The following is a 10603-nucleotide window of genomic DNA, read 5'->3' as shown; positions in this document are numbered from 1 at the left end:
GTGAGTTGGGGAAGGGGCGTGGGAAGAAGGTGTGAGGACCGAGTCAGAAGGGGTGCGGCCCTCTGGGGGCCGGTACCCCGCAGAGATCGCCAATTCCCTTGTCTCGAGGTCGAGTGGAGGCTAATTCGTAGACCCTGGGAGGAAGGAAAGAGGTGGCGAAGAACTCACGCGCTCTCCAGACTCCCTTGGCCGGGCTCCGCAAGGCCGTATGCGCGCGCTCTACTTATGGGTTTCTAACCTTGAAGGTGGATGAGAGAAGGGCGGACCTGCCCTGATCCAGTAGTGTGTTGCCGGGTAGGTGCTAGACCAGGCAGCCAGAGTAAATCACCAAGTTCTGTCGCCTCTTTCCCTAAGGAACTCTGGATTCCCCCTGAAGTATCAACCTCATGTCACTACCTTAGATTTGGGTCTGTAATTTGCAGACTTAACATTCAGTAGAACTGGGGGGAGGTGCTTACTAAAATGCAGATTTTAGTAAAAATCCCAAGAGGTTGGAATTCTGGAACTGTGAGCAGGGCCCTTTGGAGTTTATTTGCTGAAGCATCCTTATTTAAACTATACTGAGCTTCTGGAGATTGATAGGTTCTTACATGTGGCACGAAAGCTTAATTAGATATTTAGAAATGAACTTCAGTGAGATTTACTTGGAGCCTTTCATCCAGAATAGTGACAATATGGAAATGAGTACATGTGACATATTACACTTAATGTTTAACAATAATGACTTTTTTTCCCCCTCCCTAGGAATGGGTGAATTTAAGGTCCATCGAGTACGTTTCTTTAATTATGTTCCACCAGGGATCCGTTGTGTGGCTTACAATAATCAGTCAAACAGATTGGCTGTTTCACGAACAGATGGCACTGTGGAAATTTATAACTTGTCAGCAAACTACTTTCAAGAGAAAGTAAGTCATTCAGGAGACTGATTTGGTGTTTCAGATGTTAATTTCTTAAATTCAGTTCTACAACTTGTGTGTCTTATATTCAAAGAAATCAAATGACTCCCTACTGCTTATAGTAGTTGTTTAGAACTTCAGAATTTCTGTAATAACCGTGAGATTTCTTGTCTGACAGAGAAGCTCAGAGTTTTTGTTGTTGTTGTTGTTTTCATATTTTTTTAGTTGTCAGTGGACTTTTGTTTATTTATATGCAGTACTGAGAATTGAACCCAGGGCCTCACACATGCCAGACAAGTGTTCTACCACTGAGCCACAATCCTAGTGCAAGCTACAGCCCCAGCATGAGAAGCTCAGAGTTTTGACCTTTGTGATGTTGGTTAGAAAAATCCTACCTAGATTATTGGCATATCACTGCTTGTCATTTGGAAACAGGTTTACTGGATCTTTTGGCCACAAGGGAAATTGTGTAGACCATTGCAACTTTGATAAGAAGACATTTCCTGCTGGTTGTGTCAGTACCTGTCTCATTGTCAGTTAAAAGAAATGATGAAACATTTTAATATCAGAAACTTTTTTAAAGTTTTTTTTTTTAGTTGTAGATGGGCATTTATTTATCTTTATGTGGTGCTGAGGATGGAACACAGTGCCTCACACGTTAGGCAGGTACTCAACCACTAAGTTACAACCCCAGCTCCTTAATATCAGAAACTCTGATGATGTGTTCCTAAGTTTAGCTGTCTGAGAGAATGTTGACTTAAATGCCATACTATATTTGGGAACAAAGAACATTTAATTAGAGGAAACATCCTTTGGTTATACACAGAGGACTGTTAGGCAGCACCATTGTTTTCAAGGACACCGACTACTAATTTTCTTCAGGTGCAACATCTAATTCGATTCAAAAGAGAAGAGATGGGTAAATGATTGTACTTAGTTTCCAGCAGCCTCATGCCTGGAATTTAGGCATCTGTAAATGTTTCTAAATGAATGAGTGGCAGGTACTGAGCATTAAGACATATGTCAGAGACCCTGTCTTCCCAAAGCTCAAAGACAAGTGGGAGAAAGATCAGTATACAGTTTCTGATTAATAAAATAAGTTGAAACAATGTTATTATAAATAAAACCTTAGTGGAAAAGTACCTTACTGTGAGAGGTGGGTTTAGGAAACCTAGGAAGGAATGACTTGTTGAACTGACCCCTGAGGAACTAATAGAAGTATAAAAATTGCCTCTTATTGCCTTCCACAGGTAGGTTACCTTCTACAGTGTGAAAAATGTGCTCTATGCATATTTATTGCATACTTGATTCTTCCATTTGTCATTTATAACAATTGTAATTATATGATTTGTGTATTTGTTTGGTGTCCTTCCCTGCTAAACTTCACATCTTATTAGAATAGGAACCATGTTAGTCGTGTACATGACTATTCCTATCATTTAGTAAATGACAATTCCTTTTTCAGGTTCATTCAGTAAAAAAATTAACCTTAGCTGGACATGGTGTAAATGTCTGATCCTAGTGACTTGGGAGACTGAGGCAGGAGAATTGCAAGTTTGAGGTCAGCCTCAGCGACTCACTGAGACACTAAGAACTTAATGAGACCCCATTTTTAAAATAAAAAATAAAAAGGACTTGGGATGTGGCTCAATGGTTAAAAAGCCCTCGGTTTAATCCTCAATAACCACCCACCCCCCAATTTAAACTCTCTGTAACTTTTTTATTTTATAAACTTTTCCAGTCTTTTGTAAAAACAACTTAGGATAAAAGTACATTGTACAACTGTATGATGTTTCTTCGTATCCATATTCTATACACTTAAATTTTTTTTTAACTTTTTTATTAAAAACTAAGATATCCCTTGTGCAGCATAGTTGTAACTGCCTATTGAGAAATAATTCAGAAAACCAAAAATCCAAAACAGAAAAACTATGTATGCATATGCATGCACATGCAGTAAGACCATCACCCAATCGAGGTAGTTGCATTAATTTTTAAGAAATCGGATACATTGAGTACAATTGAATACATCTAACCAAACTTGAGTATACTTTATTCTGCTGAAAGGATTTTTTTGTTTTGTTTTGTTTTGTTTTTTTTGATACTAAGGAGTGAATCCAGGGGTGCTTAACCACTGAGCCACATACCCAGCCCTTTTTTGTATTTTCTTTAGAGACAGGGCCTCACTAAGTTTCTGAGGCTGGCTTTGAACTCTTGATCCTCCTGCCTCAGCATCCCAAGCCACTGGGATTATAGGCATGTGCTGCCATGCCAGGTGAAAGGGTTTTATTGAACTAGATCTAGTTTTTTTAAAAAAGGAGCAATGTTATACAGTGTGATTTTAAGTAACTACATTTGAACCTGAAAAAAATTACAATGTAAAGTGTCTAATAGATGTGATCTTCTGATAGAACAAAATCCCACACTAGTTATTTGTAGAGAAATAATTTTCACCATGTTGCCTATAACCACTCAGAGTCAATGCTGGTGACTGATGAATTCCTCACAGGTTAAGTTTGGGTGTTTCTCTAGTTTTTTCCAGGTCATGAGTCTCGAGCTACAGAAGCTCTGTGTTGGGCAGAAGGACAGCGACTCTTTAGTGCTGGACTCAATGGAGAGATCCTTGAGTATGACTTACAGGCATTAAATGTCAAGTATGCCTTGGATGCCTTTGGAGGACCTATTTGGAGTATGACTGCCAGCCCCAGTGGCTCTCAACTTTTGGTCAGTAAGCAACTATTGATAAACTGAGATTTCTCTTGTGCCCATTTTTGACTTTCCTCCCTGTGTTCATGAGGTGAATAAGGTTGTATTATGGTACATAGAAACTCCAGTCTTACCCCAAGATTGGTATTGCTGTTTTTAATACAATTTATATATAAATATACATGTATATATTTATATATATCAGTTTTGATGGACCTTTATTTTCTTTATTTATTTATATGCAGTGCCGAGAATCAAACCCAGTGCCTCACACATGCTAGGCAAGCACTCTACCACTGAGCCACAATCCCAGCCGTTGGTATTAATATTGAGGATTAAAAATCCCTTGTTGCCAGGAACGGTGGGACAGAAAGTGACAGAGGAAGTTGGACATACTCCTGTCATCCCAGAGGCTCGGGAGGCTGAGGCAGGAGGATCTTGAGTTCAAAGCCAGCCTCAGCAAAATCAAAGTGCTAAGTAACTCAGTGAGACCCAGTCTCTAAATAAAATACAAAAAAGGGCTGGGGATGCCCAGTCTCTAAATAAAATACAAAAAAGGGCTGGGGATGTGGCTTAGTGGTCTAGTGCCCCTGAGTTCAATCCCTGATACCCTCCCCCCCCAAAAGGATCCCTTGTCATCTTGCTTTCTTTTTGCTGCTAGCTTGGGCCTCGTTTAATTGGTAATTAGTTGAGAGGGTTAATCTGTTCAGTATTTCCCAAGCTATGTTCATTTGAACAGGGAGATGTAGAGACTAGTTTTTGTTTTGGTGTGCTGTGTGTTTGTGATAAATTTTGATTCAGAATACAGCATAGAAAATCCTATGCATGTATATATGTACACGTACCATGCATGTATTACATTTAAAGTTTTTTTGTTTGTTTTTGTTTTGGCATTGGGAATTGAACCAGGGGTGCTTTACATTCCAGTCCTTTTTATGTTTTATTTTTGAGACAGGTCTTGTTAAGTTGCTAACCTTGAACCTATTCTCATTCTGTTTTATCCTTTCAAGTATTAAAAGTTTTGGGAGATTTTTCAGCAAGTTAACCTGTGTGACTGTGTTTCAATTGAGTTTCTCAAAAATGTTGCGGATGATTGCCATTAGAGTAAGTGTTTGCAGAGATTTAATTTTCTGTGGTGTCTGTGATTTTTTAAAATGTGCATTGGTTTGTATATTAAGGTAATATACACTTTTAGATTATACGGTTAGTAGATCTTTTATTTAGGCTAGGGTCTCTACCAGATACGCTGTAAAATTCTACTTTTGTTATGTGTCAAGTGCACGAATTGGGCTACCAATAAGAACATTAATATCACCCACCCTGCTTTCTAGCTAGGGATATGAAGACTGTCAGGGATTTACTGTCAATTTCTAGATACTAATACTTTTTTTCTCCCACAGACTTTTTGTTTCAGGGCAAATGATAGTTTTGGAGAAGAATTATCTATATATTTATGAGGTGTGTGTATGTGTTTTAGTTGTAAAATCATGTTTATTTTCTCTGTTTTCTACCTCTTTGTCCCTAATAGGTTGGCTGTGAAGATGGATCTGTGAAACTCTTTCAAATCACCCCAGACAAAATCCAGTTTGAAAGAAATTTTGATCGGCAGAAAAGTAAGGGTCGTTTTTGGTGGGGCAGTGAATAGCCTTAACAAGAAGTTATGTTTCTGTGCCACTGGGGATGGGATATTTTCCCATGGCTACAGGTAATATTTTATCTACATCCTAATTTTATCTGAGCACAGAGAATATACTAGAAACCATCCTATTGTGTAACATAGTGAAGTAACGATACAAAAAAAAACAAAAATCCAAATTAGGAACACTAACACTTCTGTGGACATCAATTTGTTAACTATCACTTATTTTTGTGAAGTTTTACCAAGTGTGCATAAAGTCTTGAAACTAGAATTTCATCATTAAGAGCTGTGGTTCTTAATCCTAGTTCAACTGGATCAGCACTGACCTAAAGAGCAGGGATCAGCAAGCACTTTTCGTTAGGACTGGCTAGTAAATATTTCAGGCTTTGCTGATCATATATTCTCTGCCAGCTCTGTCACTATAGCTTAAAAGCAGCCATAAATGGTACTTGAATGAATGAGCGTGGCTGTACTCTAATGAAACTTTATTTATAAAAACCTGTAATGGGATGTAATTGCTGATCCTCTTTTAGAGAATAGTAACAGTATTCTGTGTCCATTAGTAATATTTATTCTCTGCTAATCAGATTTTTGTTTTGTTTTTAGTATCTGTGAGTGTTCTTTTTTAATTACCAAGGTGATACACGCTCTTAATAAATAATACACTTTTAACCTAGTGTGAAATAGAAAATGAACATCTCATTCCACTCTGAAGGCAACATTTTGAAACTAATCATCTAGACTTTTTTGTTTTAATGTATTCAAACAAGTACACACAGAAAAGTTCTTATACTTGTTTTTCATCTTACTCTTTTCAATTGATAAATCACAGACATCCTTCTGTGTCAGGGATGTCAGTCTTCATGGCTTTTTATTTTATAGTGTTCCATAATGTCTTTAACCGAATTCCTATTGATGGATGTTATTTTTTTACAACAGGTGCTGCAGTGAAAATTCTTATACAGTCATGTGTTGATTAGCAATGGGGGTGGGAGAAATGCATCATTAGGTAATGTCATAAACAATATAGTATGTGCTTACACAAACTAAGATGGCTATGATGTTACTAGGCAATATGATCTTCCAGGACCACCGTCATATATGCAGTCTGTTATTGATCAAAATAGCAGCATGAAGCTCATGATGTAGACATTTTTGAACATTCATACCATTATCTCTTTTTGATCAATTCATGGTGCAGTTACCAGGCACCCAAAATACACACTTCTAGATTTTGTTAATTAACTACTAGAGTACCCTCAATAGATTGTATTCATTTACACTCCCATCAATCATTGTACATTATTAGAATATCAAATATTTCATTGTGAATCCCAGGCAGTTTCTTATCTGTTATAAAACAGTGCTTCACAGGAGTGTGGTGGATGGGAGAGCAATGACAGTAGAGCACTAGCCCTGGAGTGCTCAGTTATCTTCTGCTGAGTATTTATGTGTATGTCACTTTCTTTTTTGTTGTACAAATCCCAAGGTCGCATCCTGAGTCTCAGCTGGCATCCCTCTGCTACCCACATTGCAGCTGGTTCCATAGACTACATTAGTGTATTTGATGTCAAATCAGGTGATTGTTTTTCTCAGTTCATTTGGGATGTGGGTTTTGTTTGTCAGATTCACATTTCTGAGTTTCCAAAGGCTTAACTTGTCATGCTGTCATTGACGTTGAGGACTTAGCTTTTCATAAACCTGAGAAGGCAACCAGCACAGTGGTAATCCTAGTAACTTGGGAGGCTGTGGCAGGAGAATAAGAAGTTTAAGACCAGCCTCCACAACTTAACCAAGACCTGATGTCAAAATAAAAAATAAGGACTAGGCATGTAGCTCAGTGGTAAAGTGCCCCCCAGGTTTAGTCCTCATTACCAAAAAAAGAAACAACAATCCCCCAAAAACAGATAGGCAAACTGAGACATGTACCAAGCATTTCACCCTTTTCTTGGATTACTACTGCTCTGCTGCTTAGTGGAATGCCTTATTTTTTTCATCATAAGAATTCACAGTAGGGGCTAGGGATATAGCTCAGTTGGTAGAGTGCTTGCCTTGCAAGCATAAGGCCCTGGGTTCAAATCCCCAGTACTGCAAAAAAAAAAAAAAAAAAGAATTCACAGTAGAATTCATCCATAACAAATTCTACATTTAGTATGAGTGATCAGTAGAATGCCTATTTATATATCCCAGTCCTTGATAAAAATGGAATGTAAGGTCTTGGTTGCATAGTTGGTGAGACCAGAAAGGTATAGAACCATGATTTTTTTTTTCCTGTTCTTGGCCTGAAATATTGGCTAATAGAATTTTTAGTGATGACATTGACTACACCTTGTTACATGGGCACATCTGTACTCCCAAGATATGGAGGCAAACCATGTTTCATTTTTCTTTTCACCCAATGCTTAGGATTTAAAATTTTCTTAACAGTTATACATGTATATAGTCAAAACATTCAAAACTTATTACAAAAAAGGAGACTCCCTTGTATCCTTTCTCCCATTCCTCAAAGGCAACCACTGAGGCTCTTGACTGATTCTTTTGGTATTTATGCTGTCCACAGCTTACAATACTATATTTTGATTTTTGCAGTTTTTATCATTATTCACTGACTTCTACCTTGTCAGATACCTACCCTTTCTGCTGATCTCCCCTTATGCTTATGTTGTAACTTTGTTCAGATTAGTAGTCAATGTTTTCATTATTATGACTATATAAATACTACTCTCATAGTAAATTACGTTTCCTTTCCTGTTTACTTTTTATTTAGCATCCTCCCTCGCTGGCTCTCTGTCCCCTCCGCATTCATCTTTGAATTCTTTCAATTGTAGACTGTGGTTGTGGCTCAGTGATACAGCACTTACCTAGCACATGAGGGGCCCTGAGTTCAATCCCCAGTATAAAAAAAAAGATTTTTTTTTCCCCAGTTGGGGGAATTAGGATCAAACACATCTGAGGTTTTTTTTCTGCTAATTGTATGGGTCTATTTGTGGGGTAGAGGGTACTGGGAATTGAACTCAGGGTTGCTTTACCACTGAGCTATATCCCCAGCCCTTTGAAAAAAATTTTTGAGACAGTCTTGCTAAATTGATGACAGTGTTGCTAAAATACCAAAGCTGGCCTTGAACCTGTGGTCTCAGCCTCTTGAGTTGCTGGGATTACAGGCTTTTGCCAACTTTCCCAGCTACTTTTGTGTCCTCGAATATGTCTATCCTAGACCTTTTGATTTATTCTTGTCTGTCTTAGCCACCATGAGATCTGAAACTTGATTTTTCACAGATTTTTTGGTCACTTTTATTTCTCTGTTGTATATGATTCCCTGTTTCCATGTTAGGAAATCTGATGCCATTCTGAGAATTGATCCTTTTTACATACAAACACCTAAGTTGGGTTGTTTGTTTTATGGGAACTTTTAGTGTATCCCCTTTATTTATTTATCTATGCTGGAGATTAAACCCAAGGCTTTGTGCATGTTAGACAGGTGCTGTACTACTGAGCTACATCCTCATTCCCCTTTGTCCTTTCATCCTGAAATTTCATAATTGTGCTCTTGATGTGTAAATTTTTTTGGGGGGGGATGTGTGCATCAATTATACTGGATACCTTGTAGAGGTTCTTTTAATCCAAAATCCATGTTATTTATTCTTCAGTTATGGATGAAATTCTTGTAATTATTTTGTAGATGAGTTTCTTTCCATTTTCTCTTTCAGGAATTTTATTATTTGGATATTGGGTCTTCTGATTTTTCTTATTTTTTCACTCCCATTTTTTATCTTTTTGATATTTTAGTATACTTTAATATTATAAGTTTGTCATCTTTATTGTTTATTTATTTTCATGGTACTGGGGATTGAACCCAGGAGCACTCTACCACTGAACCACATCTCAACTCTTTTTAAATTTTGAGACCCTCTTGCTAAGTTGCTTAGGCTGACACAGAACTTGGGATCCTCCTCTCTCGGCCCCCCAGATCCCTGCACTGTTTATTGTGATTACAGGTGTCCACCACCATACCTGATATCTTTCTATTTTAATCCTTTTGGTGAACTTTTTTTTTTTCTGCAGTGCTAGGGATTGGACCCAGGGCTTCACACATGCCAGGCATGTGCTCTACCACTGAGCCACTTCCCCAGCCCCTCAAGTGAACTTTTTGTTTTGCCATTTCCATTTCTTTTGTTTTATGTAAAAAAAAAAAATTGTTTAATGGGTGCTTAGGATTGAACCCAGGGCCTTGTGCATATTAGGCCGACGCTCTACCACTGATCACATTCTAGCCCTGAATATTATTCTTCGTAACATTTTCTTTTTTTTTAAACTATAAATGAACTCTTCTCTTTTTAAGACTATTGATGATACTATTTGTCAGGCATTCTTCACACTTCCAGTTTCCTCATTTCATTTATTGTTGTTTTCATTAGTTCATGTGGCCTCTGCCTTTCATATTAGAAGCTTTCCTCGGTTCCAGTGTTCACCATTACATCAGTGGGGCCTGCTGAGTGTTGGCTTCCCTGAAAGACAATCTAAGTTGTTTGGGGAACTTCTGAAATCAGGATCTTTAGATCTTTTTCTCTTGGGCCATTCATCATCCTCAGAAGTTTTGTTTTTGTTTTTGTTTTTGTACTAGGGCTTAACCGAGGGCCTCGTGCATTCTGAACATGTGCTTTACCTTTGAGCTCTTCCCTCAAAAGTGGTTTTTCTTCCTGCCAAGTGAGTTTAGTTCTGGCTTTTAAGCATTCTGAAGAGAAGAAAACTGGTGTACTTGATATTCAGTTAGAAATTTTCACTTAATCCTGTTTTTCATATAGTACTCCCCGCCTCAGTTGTTTCCTATATCCCTCTTCAGAGAGTAACTCTCCAGTCTGTTGAGATTGAGTTTAGGGAGTTGCCTGGCTTCTCAGAATCCCACCAGCTCCTTAAATTTACTTTCAACCTGTTGTTCCTTTGAGCCCCTGCTTTCACCGTTTTTTTGTTTTGTTTTGTTTTGTTTAATTTTAAAAAGACTTTTTTACAGACTGCATTTTGATTCATTGTACACAAATGGGGTACATCATATTTCTGTGATTATACACGATGTAGATTCATACCATTCATGTAATCATACGTGTGCATAGGGTAATGAAGTCTGTCTCATTCTACCTGTTTTTAGAGTGTCTAGAGTTATCAATTTCTGAGAATTCTATAGTAGAAATTAGATGGCTTCTTGGTTTTTCCCATGACTGACATGGGTCTTAGTTTCAGGGTTCTGCTAAGTCAGTTACCATCCAGTCTACCTTCTAGCTCCCCAAATTTTGTCTTCCTTGCTTTCTTTCCCTTTCCCATGCATGGGGTTTTAGAAAAGAGCAGAGTGTAATATATGTGTGCAATG

At 37.9% G+C, this 10603-nt stretch overlaps 1 protein-coding gene across 4 annotated transcripts in view; it reads left to right on the top strand.

The window, feature by feature from the left end:
* Positions 1 to 10603, top strand: part of UTP4 (UTP4 small subunit processome component) — a 28591-nt gene that overhangs the window by 201 nt on the left and 17787 nt on the right. The window contains exons 1-5 of one of the 4 annotated variants that reach the window (XM_079116862.1): positions 16 to 294; positions 745 to 905; positions 3429 to 3620; positions 5131 to 5215; positions 6731 to 6820. In XM_079116862.1, coding sequence (XP_078972988.1) covers positions 747 to 905; positions 3429 to 3620; positions 5131 to 5215; positions 6731 to 6820 — 526 coding nt within the window. In that variant the 5' untranslated portion in view covers positions 16 to 294; positions 745 to 746. Of the gene's footprint in view, positions 1 to 15; positions 295 to 744; positions 906 to 3428; positions 3621 to 5130; positions 5216 to 6730; positions 6821 to 10603 lie in introns of those variants that run through there. The other 3 variants (XM_079116864.1, XM_079116861.1, XM_079116863.1) reach the window with 3 other exon arrangements.

Source organism: Sciurus vulgaris (genome assembly GCF_902686455.1).
Source record: "Sciurus vulgaris genome assembly, chromosome: 17".
NCBI classification, from domain to species: Eukaryota; Metazoa; Chordata; class Mammalia; order Rodentia; family Sciuridae; genus Sciurus; species Sciurus vulgaris.
The sequence above is the reverse complement of the archived record's forward strand: the minus strand, read 5'-3'. Positions and strand labels throughout refer to the sequence as shown.